We start from the raw sequence: 10,837 nt of genomic DNA, 5'->3' as shown, positions 1-10,837 counted from the left end.
TGAACTCATGATCAACTTGTTGTAAACAGGTAAGATCAATCTGAAATCCTACTTGCTCAACTGAGGCACCTTTGAAAGTGGAATCAAATGTAGAAGAAAAAAAATCGAACTGCCTTTCAAGACCAGATAGAGAAGGATACAACTGAGAAATAGATGCTGAGACAGACATTAACCTGCTCTCTATAAACATCTATGTTTAATTCTGATTCAACAAGATGTAACATGGTATCACAGTAACAGGGATTGTTGAAATTGCCTCCGATAGATTTGTCTGTTTTGGTGCAAGGTACGTGTTAAAAATGGGGAAGATTGGGAAAGGAGAAAGGGTGGGGAGAGGGAATAAATGCCTTTGTTCCATAAGATGACAAGTCATTAAAAATGCATCTAGCTATACCTGAACATTTCTCTCATGAGGGATAGAAATACAATCCCCTTGAAACAGCTACAACAGTTTTGTTGGTGGTATTTATTCCGGGCAGAGCATCACAAATCTCCTCCAGTACTGTTGTTGTACTGATGCTGGAATCGGTGCCCGGGCAGAGCAGGCTCCTCATGGCAGGGGCAGGATGGCTCAAGACCTCCAAGGAGGAGACTTCTGCTTCGTAAATCAAGTATGTTGATAAACTCAAAGACTTGCAGGAGTAAGTGTTCAGCATTGCCAGTGCTACTGAGTTTGAGGGTTATTTTTTTCAGGCAATGTCTAGGTTATGAACATGAAGATACGGCATTCCAGACTCTCAGCCATCTGAACACAGCCAACAATGAATACTCATTTCTCACCAGGGTGAGTGAATTGATTTCATTTCTCACACTACACTAGTCACTTAACCAAGCTGCAATCCAATGTTTAATGTGTTGGTCACACTGGCTTGTGGAGACCTGTGGTCTGTCTATCATATGGTGACCTTTATGACTGGCACAGTCTTAATCATGACAGAAAAGGCTGACATAGTTATTCACATCATTATTTCTAGTACTAAGCCATGAGATAGTTGAAGGAGCAGTAAGGTATGAGTAGAGTGGCATTTACTGTCCCCTGCAGACAAAGGTAGTGATTTGTTGTACAGTTTAAATTTATTGTTCTTAAGGACAAGGACAAAGTGTTGGCTGGATAGGCAGCTGAGAGGAGGCAAATGCTGCTTCAGGTGAAGGAGTGCCCAGAATAGAGGCATCAAGGCTGAAATTCCTCACATTAACTGCTCATACAGCTTTTCCCAGCATCCTCATTCCCCTCCAAAAGCACTGAGGAGAGAATTTGTACTTCAAAATGAGGGATGAGCCAGTGACATCCTCAAGTCTTGTAAAAGCTTCATATTTGTTAAGCTCAGCATGGAAGATGCTCGAATACTCTAGCAGCATACAGACATAAAAAATGACCAGGAGACTCCAGCCCACAGGGAGTTTACAATATAAGATGCTGGCTTATGAGCAGGAAGGTCTCTGCTCCCATGAGAAGCTCTAATAGCACAGACAGTATTTTTCATTGAGACCAATCTCACCTCTCAATGCCCACCCCCTGTAGAGAAATAAATGAGAGAGATCAATATTTCTTTATTCTAATTTTGCCATTGCTAGCTTGCCTTGTAATTTTTTAACTCTTTCCACCTTTCAATCTGTCCTTGCTTTCTATAAATGTTTTCATCTGTTCAAAGCATTTTCTAGTTATTACATGAACTGTATCAACATCCCCTGGAAGAATAAGAAGCTGTGATTTATGGTGAGATCCTCCCCACTGTGAAGGTTTAACCTGAACCTTACATGCTACTCACACTCCCAGGCTGACCCTCAGGTTGAAATTAATAGCTTGTATCTGTTTAATATTTCTTTCCAGTGCACTGACAAATCGTTTCATCTGTGTTTAAATGGATCAGTGGTTTCCATCTTCGGTGTTTCCTCATTCCTGTTTTGTTTTTTACAAATCCTTTGCTGTTTGCAGGTCGTTTAAAAGTCCTTTGCTCACTGATTTTATTTTTATTTCATAATATTCTTATGAAGTTGGAGGTAAAGGACATGCGCCATATTAACAGATCTATGTCGTCTTGCTCCAACAAAAGAGTAGATAGCATCTATACGTTTAATAAGTTACATTACGGACGTGACAGTGTCATCATTGGCAGCTAATCAAAACATGCCAGTTGGGCACAGATTTTCTAAACACATGTATCAGTATTATTTATCATGCAAGTTATTAATTTAAAAACTGATGCATCTGTTACAATCATTGGTGCTCAAGATGGAGAAGATCCGCAGGGAGGCTTTCAGCTTTCCATTTAGTGCTAAAGCGGAACTGAACTCTATCAGATGTATCATTATTGTCATTATTATTTAATATCCCCCTCTGCCTCCCCTGTGCACTAGCCACTTAACAGAAAACATGAGTAAAGACCTCATCTCGGATTGCTTGCCAGCTGAGTGATGGACTAGACATCCAAGTGACAATAAACACATACCACAAAGAGAATGGCCAGGATCCCCGTGGCATGGCTGTATAGGTGCTCAGGAGAGGCAGGCCAGCTCAGTGCGGGACACAGAGGGATTTGGGGGTTGTTTTTTCTGTTGAAGTGTATATACATCAGTACAGTTGTGAGTTGTTAAGAATGTCAGGATAGTGAATGAATTCAAGGAGTATATCTAAGCACTGATACTTTATTAGCATGGACACCAAAGCATGCTAGAAAGAAGTATAATGTAATATATTGCAGATGCTAAATAACAGAACGATGACAGACTGACCAAACTGCTGCTGTAAATTTCCTCTTTTGGACGGGGTTCAGATGCTCTGCAAACACTGGGCAGTATCTAAGTCTTGCCCAGTGATGGTCACATTCATCACTCAGTGAGTTTTCCTCAGGAAAGCATGTTTTGAACTTGTTCAGATCTTAATGAGTCACTTGTGAACTATCAAATATTTCTTATTCTATATGGAGCATTTGAGATTCCTCAAATGACACCATAAGCTGGGGTGACTGCAAACATCGTAAATAATCTCCTCAGTTTAATGAGTTACCATATGAGGAAAGCTCGCCTACCAGTCACAGCCTTATTTTGCTGCAGACCAGCTGAGACTTTTGATATACTGTGAGGGCTACCTGTATTAAAACTAATCAGAGGTTATCTAGGAAACCCAAACAGACCCAACCCACCACAATTTAATCTCCCCTCCAATAAAATGCACTCATAAATCAGGACAAGCTTATAAATGTGGCCCTCTAATGCTTCTATTAGGAAACCTAAAACCACAAAAAGCTCAGTAGGACGTGAAAAACGTGGTAATGTCGGCAGTATTACACTAATTCAGAACACACAAGGAGCTGTAAGAGACATTCTGCACTTACAGCTGGCTAATTAGACAAGATGATAGAGCAAGCAATTTGACAAAAATGGTGATGTCTCAGTTTCCATTTTGAAGCTTAAAATGGACATATTTTTACATTTGTATTGAGCTTCCCAGATAAACAGAGAGATAAAAAAAGATAAAAGGTATTAAAATCTTCATCAGAGTTTTTACTTACTGAAAGAAGAATTCTGACAGAAAGTCAAGGAAGCAAAACACACTACTTTTACTAAAAGGTTACATAAAAAGCTGAATTTCACAGAAATATGTGTATTTATTATGGGGAAAGCATCTCCTATGGAAAAAAAAAACACAACAGTAGGAAAGTATGTTAGAAATACTTCGATCAGCTCTGGTAAAGAGCTATTCTCAGATCTGGTAATGAGCAAACAACAGCATTAGTTCATTCAACTTGATCAAGAAAAGGCATGCTGATACAGCTGTTTGACTGCAGTGAAAATCACCCTCCTGAATGATCATTATTGTATCATGTTGTGCAGGTGGTAAATGAATATTCACTAAGAGGAGAGCAGAGCCTCAGACTTTGTATTCAGCAGGGTGCTATCTCTGGAATTTCGGTCTAAAATGGATCAGTTCAGCGCTGCTGCAATCTGTGTAAGTCCACAAAGTTGAATATTACCAAAGCCAAGTTTTTTTAAAGACCTTGATTCTCACCTCCTTTGCATATGTACAATGTCAATGCTCTGTTCCAGAACTGCATTTCCATTTAGTGCTAAGAGAGGGAAGAATCAAGATCCTTCTCCTTGTCAAAAGATTAATAACATATGTCCACATGGAGGAAGTTATGCAAGAAAGTTTTGAATAAGTACACTGGTTGTCTTAAGGAGTTGTGCTCCATTTTGCTTCAATGCGATGTGCACAGACTATTAATAATAGTAAATGTTTGTATTTAGAACAAAATTCAAGGAAGTAATTTGTAACAAAATCTGCATTCAAAACCATCTCTCAGTTTCTTTATACTGGTCATAAATCACTGACAGGACATTTATGATTGATTTACAAGGAAGTTTTATATTACAATAGATAATTGTTCGCCTTCTGAACAACTGTCCTTCATCCTAATTATGCAGCCAAACGTATCCTTGGTAATTGATAGTTAGGAAGTTTTCAGAAAAGAGACTTTGAAAGTTAGAAAGGAAGCTAAGGTTGATCCTGGATGATATTTACAAGTTGTTACCATTATTCACAGAGCTCCCAGTCACATCAGTAGAAGAAATTACACTGCAGGATCATATGAGAGCTAGAATAGGCAATGGGACATAATCCCCATCCTTGTGGTGGCAATATTGGTTGTGGTGCCTTTATAGAACCAAATCGCACTAAACTCCAGGGATTATCTCTGAAAATCAGGGTCATTTCTTTATTTGGGTTAGGTGCTGTCTGTAACTTTCTTGTCTAAGGGCATATGGTTTCCTCATGGTGGAAATTAGATTTTAGTGGGGGATTGAATCCCATCTCTTGGTGTTCTACCATACATATAAGAAGCTGGGACTTGTTTCTTAAGCTACAGGAGAGATATACTTGAATGCATAGTGAGAAATTAGTTATCTTTTAACCCATTTGAACTCTCCATCCCATTTTCTGCTGTGAGATAACAATTAACTTCCAAACCTCCACTGCTTCACCCTCAACATTAGCAGAATGTCATTCCTGGATTGTCGACAACTTTTCATGCTACGGAAATGTAGGAGATAGAAACTGTGGCTCTTTCTCAATGAAAAATAACTACTGAGGGCTCACCTGCAGGTCTACCTAGACAGCAAACAGTCATGAAGAGCTTTCAGGATATTTCCTGTAACCCAATTATTTTCTTTTTAAAATAGCAATGAAAAGTGGAGCAGGGATAGAACGTTAAGAACCTGTCAGGCTTTTCCTCTCCTTGTTGCTGCTCTGCATTTTGCTCCATTTCCTCCATGCTCATTAAACACTCTAGAATTAGCATCAGATGAGGCTGTGTTTGAGAAGCCTCAAGATAAGAAGCTCACAAAGCTCCTTTAATAACACCTTCCTCTCCCACATCCTGCCTTTTCTGTGAGGGGTTCATAGGAGAGTTGTTCTGTCACAGCAACTAAAAATGTGGGCTCTGTTAGCTTTACAGTAAGTGACCTGGGCATTATTTACCCTGATGGCCTTGCTTATTCCAAGGTGAAGTAAAGCAACACTTTGCTGCCTTATGAGGTGCTATCAAATGTCTTGTTTTTATTCACTGACCTTCCATTGCGTTGCCCTGTTCTCATATTGGAGGTCAGTCAGAGAGCAAGTGCATTCTCTATCTTCTACTGACTTGTCTAAGTTCCAGTGAGGTCAACAATTCCCCTCTCCCCTGCATTCCTCCATCCTGCATTTTTATCATTACTTCAGAGATACTAGACTCCTTCATACCAAACACTGTAAGGATCCTTTGTAAGGGAAGTTCCTGCCTCTAAGACCTTAATCATGCAAAAGATGCATCAAGACACAGATGCTTTTTTGGCTGCAGCTTGCCTACAGATGTATGGGAAATCTGCAGCAAGGTCTTCAGTCAGTCTATTGCAGTGACTTCAGTAAAGGTTCCCCTCACACTTGATTTAAGTGTTTATACCAGATGATCATTGCCTTAGTATCAGTCAGTATATTCAGGCATTATTTGTTACAAAAGGCTGTTATAGACAGTGTAGTTTCAGATGGTTTCACAGACCTAGAGTAATTTGGAGGTCCTGTAAATTCTAAAAGCTGACCAAAAAAAAAAACACAGTAAGGGTTAAGCAGTGTTCTCCAGAAGAAAATTATTTAAATCCAACTCCTTTCTCGGGGTTTCTACTTGCTTCCCGTAGCCTCTGTGCAGAACTTTTGAGGATCAAAGGCTGCCAAGAATGCTGAAAGTCACAACAGGCTTTTACAGTCCAGAGTACAAAACAGAAGAAAAACATTTATTTTTTGCCAAAATACTATATACTCAGATTGCTGCTGTTTCTCCAAGGCACATTGTGGCTTATTAATATGAACCCCAAAGATATTTATTCAACTCACGGATATGTGTCCAGTCCAAAAGATCATGACTGACCTTATGGTACCTGAAGGCATTGGTGACAAAAGGGTGTTCTTTTACACCAAGGTAGCTCAACTGAAATTACATAAGTATATAAGGTAACACCCAACAGCACTGTTAGCTGCTGTGAAGCAGAAGCTATTGAATTGAACTGCATCGTGCACCAGTTGAAGGGGCAAGAGAATTCAGTTCTGGCTAAAAGAAAAGAGGCAATACAAATAGGCTGTTTTGTGGGAGCTGTTTGTGTTTTGAGAAGCTATTGAACAACATCACACTGCTGTCAATGCTGTTCCTTTTCTGTCTGTAATGGTCCCACTTTGTCTTTGCAAATTGTCTTGAATCTCTTACTGACAGCATAGGCCACTATTGTAATTGTCACCTGATCAGTATTTAACTTCAAACTGTTCAACTCTTACCTTAGCTTGACAGAAGTAACATCCTCCACAGTGGCCTATGGCAGGTCTTTCTTCTGCAACTGCAGTGCGTATTATAGAGACTTTAGTACTGCAAATTCACCACAAAATCACACAGGAAAATCACTTCCACTGGGAAGATCCAGCTAATCCAGGAAAGGCCAAAGCCAGGTTTTTACCAGCTTGGAGAAGTTAACAGAATCTATTCTGCAAAGAGGCACACCAGTGACTTCAATAAACTCAGGAACTAGTATCATGACACAGACACATGCTGCACAAAACGTCCAGAAAAAAAAATATGACTGCATTGAATAAAGCAAGCATGAATGGTAAAGTGCTCATGCACAAGTGCAAGATCCACAGAGAATATAGCCTGGACAGTAAATAGAAGGCTCCGGGCCTGGGATGTCTGTGCAGTCATGGACAGATTTGAAGATGCCATTGGGTACCTCTGTAAATGGTTTCTTTATTAAGGAGACAGTTTGATTTACAGGCATTGGGTCTGTCAAGTTATTATCTAGCAAGAAGCATCAGGGCGCAACTATGCAGTGTCTGGCTGGAATTCCACTTGCTTACACAGTGCTTAAAACCCCTCAATCCAAAGCACTTCACAAACTGTCATATAAAAGCTCTGCTGCATTTTGCTCTTAAAGAAAGTTACAAGGTCGAAGCACATAGAAGGAACTGAACTGTGTGCAGCTAACACAAAAATACCCCCAAAAGTAAGGGGTCAAAATTAAATCCCAGGAATGAACTTTGGGCTTGACTCACCACAACTAATGCTCAGCATTGGTCCATGTGTCACTAGCAACAGCGATCGTGTGAGAGCTTGGTGTGACTTCCTACACAAAAGATGTCACCATCAATCCTTGTACTACCCCACCACCTGGAAGACAGATTCTTACTGACTCCGGGGAACATTGCCTTCTGCTGCATCATCAGCCACATATGAGTCTGGCCAAGAATACTTTCCAGAGTGTGACAGTGACAGGAAAGCAGAACATTTGTAATAAGTTGCTCCTACCACGGGTATCGTGCATCAGAAATGCACATTGGTTTGTAAAATACAAACAGGTAACATTCCCTTTTTTATTTTTTATTGACTAAATAGAACCATCTTCTAGATTTAGACCTTCAAGGTCTCATCCTTACAATAAAGAAATTAAATACGTTCACTGTATATTGACTTACAGTTTGGGCAAACATCACTTTATGAGACACTGATTAACAGTCAGGAAAGTGGTAGTCTATTGTCCAGCAATTTGCTTTTCATTTTCTCATTCTGCAAATTAACTTTCCTACTGAATGAGGTGTGAGGCTGATGTCAATATTTGCAGGTACTCCACAATTATACTGTGTTTGCTAAATTACATTGCTTTAATTCAAAAGTCATCCTGATTTCCATTTAGACCATGATCCTGCTGGGTGCTTAGTTCTCCTGTAAGAGTGTCTCATGCCTTCATGTCTTGTGCACTCAATGGCATTAGAGATTACCCAGCTGCCTTCATATAGGAGTCTTGTTTCTTTGGGAGAACCATAATTAGAGGTTAGGAACCAGGTTTATGAAATGTAGATTGTGGACATTTGAGACTCTCCTCTCTTTTTCAGCTGTTTTCATAGTGTTAGATTTCAAGGTGAACTTGCACTTCTTGTTACAATAATATGTCTTAATTTTCTGCATTTTTTAGCTTCAGTGAGGTGTTCTCCAGCCTTTCATCATCTGGGGGAAGGAACAGCTATCTAATCAGCTTGTCTGAAGGAAATGCCTTTTTAATGAGTCCAAGTCTCCAGCAGGACTCAAAATAGCAAGGCAGTAAAATCAGGAGTGTTTATAGAAAGAAATTGCATTAAAACTGTTAGCATCATGGTATCTTGGAAATGACAGCTGCTGATACATCCACAAGCTGTCCCAGTCTCAGCCCTCCTTACTGCTGCATACCCTGGCTCATGTACACTCTTAGGCCCTCATTCTACACTGGTAGGTGATTAAACCCCTTTCCTGTCGCCTCCCTCCTGTACCAACTGATCCATAGGGTTTTTCACAAGCGAGTCACCAAACAGAATTTCAAAGCCATCCTGAGGAAAACCCTCTTGGCTACAGTCCTGGGATTTCTTATTTATTTATGTTTTCTTCCTTGCTCTTTGAACATATCTGAAGTTATTCCTCATTTTCTTAATACATAAGCCTTCCCTCAGACAAATGCAACAGCCAGGGGTGTGTTGGTGCCGATGGGACATGATTTATGCTACATGCAAATCCATTTGGCAGCATATGAGCTTTTCTTTCATCCAAGTGGCTTAAAGCAAATGAAAGCTGGCCTCAACATGGCTGCATTGTCCTGGAAAGAAACCCAAATGGGTGTAGTCTGAGAGTGGTATCACAGACAGCTGTGCCTGATTTTTAACTTCATGAATGCAGCAGAATGCAAACCTCAGGAATATTATTTTCCAGCACCTAATGTAACACCAGGACATCCTTATAGCCACATGAAAGCAGCTACTCTGCCAGACCAAGGGGCAGAACAAGTGTCAACCCAGCACACTGAAGCAAGCATGCCCCCAAGCTGGCTCTTGAGATGATGTTCCTCAGTCATTCTTGCAATTATACCAGATTAAGTGTGATTTGCAGCTAGGCTGGCACCCAGGGCCACAGGGCAGGAGAGAAACCCTAACACTGCACTCATAACCACCTGCCATAAAACCATAGCCATGGGGAAGGGTGAGGACACAGACATTTGGGTGAGTGTCAGACTCTTAATAGCTGCTCCTGACCTACAGCAGTGTAGAGGAGAGCAGTGAAATACACAGTCACCCTGTAGAAAATATCCAAAGCAGTGAGAAGATAATAGTTACATTTGCAGCACTGCTTTTGTTGTTTTTAATATACACCACAGGACCAATATGTCTTCTGTGAGAACATCATCTTCTCTTAGCAGTTGTCCTTGTTTTTCTCTGCTGCATCCTTAGGAGGAGCAGGTACCGCTGCTTCAGTGAAGTTGTGCTGGATGAAGCACGCAATAGCTCCCTGGACTGTAAAATATGTTTGGAAGGTTTGGGAGTCTGATTCCAATGGCAATTGTAGAGACGCCTAATGACACAGATCAGCTGCTTGCTTTAGCACATTTTACAGAACAGGTTTCCTTCCACCAGCTCTGCTTAAGGAAAATCATCCTCTGCTGTCCCTCCTCCTGTAGCCAACACTGATGATGGTTAAGCTTAGATCTTTTGGAGTTTATATTTTTGCCCCTTGATGTGTGAGATCAGTCAAGTGCTTCATTAAGGTCTTCATCCTTCATAGCTCTCCCTTAGCTCTGTTCTAGCCATGAACCCGATCTACCATAGGCACTGATTCTAGATGCGGATGAAGAAAGTTATGCCTGTATCAAAACACCTGACTATGTAGCTGATTCTCAATAAGATTAACCACAAACAGAAGAAAAAAACGAATTCAAGCAGAAAAATGTTTTGGGATGGAGACAGATAAAACTCCAGCTGCTGAGGTGGCCCAAAGGTTAATGTTGACACAAGCCCACAGGTACTAAGCAAGGCGATGTCCAGTAGAGAAGATACTAAGGAAACTGTCTCAGAGGAGCTGACTTGTTAAAGATTATTGTGTCCAACCTTATCGATGGCAGCACATTGCCTCCCAGCTATGAATGCTCAAGTGCTTATAAAACTCTGAGAAGGCACCTGCAAGAAATTTAACACAAGTTTTTGTGGGGGAAAAAGTAATGCTTAGAAGGGGTGGAAGTAACTGAGAATTGCATTGGCAGAACTACTGAGCCCTGAGGAAAAGGGACTGTTCTAACTGCAAAGTCTCTTTTCATTCTGGGCTATTGATAATCCATGAACATCAGTATCCCACACATTAGTAGTTAAAGCTGGGTCAATTTAGACCAGAACAACCGTTTGGGTATAACAGTAATTAAGTCTGAACAGGTCACTTGCCCGTCCCTGAAGCATTCTACTGAGATCTCTCAGGGATGTGGTATGGTGAGAGGTGGCAGAAAGCAAACTCAGGCCTACTGACATACTTGAGAT

At 40.6% G+C, this 10,837-nt stretch overlaps 1 protein-coding gene across 1 annotated transcript in view; it reads left to right on the top strand.

The window, feature by feature from the left end:
* The first annotated feature begins 481 nt into the window (after positions 1–481).
* The window catches only part of SLCO3A1 (solute carrier organic anion transporter family member 3A1), a 157,756-nt gene continuing 147,400 nt past the window's right edge, over positions 482–10,837 (top strand). Inside the window, exon 1 of the mRNA XM_061371295.1 lies at positions 482–784. Within this exon, the coding sequence (XP_061227279.1) occupies positions 614–784 (171 nt within the window). The 5' untranslated portion in view covers positions 482–613. The remainder of the gene's footprint in view (positions 785–10,837) is intronic.

Source organism: Neopsephotus bourkii, unplaced genomic scaffold, assembly GCF_033783945.1.
Source record: "Neopsephotus bourkii isolate Nb327-2 ecotype Australia unplaced genomic scaffold, CSIRO-AGI_Nbou_v1 NB_1572, whole genome shotgun sequence".
Classification (NCBI taxonomy): domain Eukaryota; kingdom Metazoa; phylum Chordata; class Aves; order Psittaciformes; family Psittacidae; genus Neopsephotus; species Neopsephotus bourkii.
The sequence above is the reverse complement of the archived record's forward strand: the minus strand, read 5'-3'. Positions and strand labels throughout refer to the sequence as shown.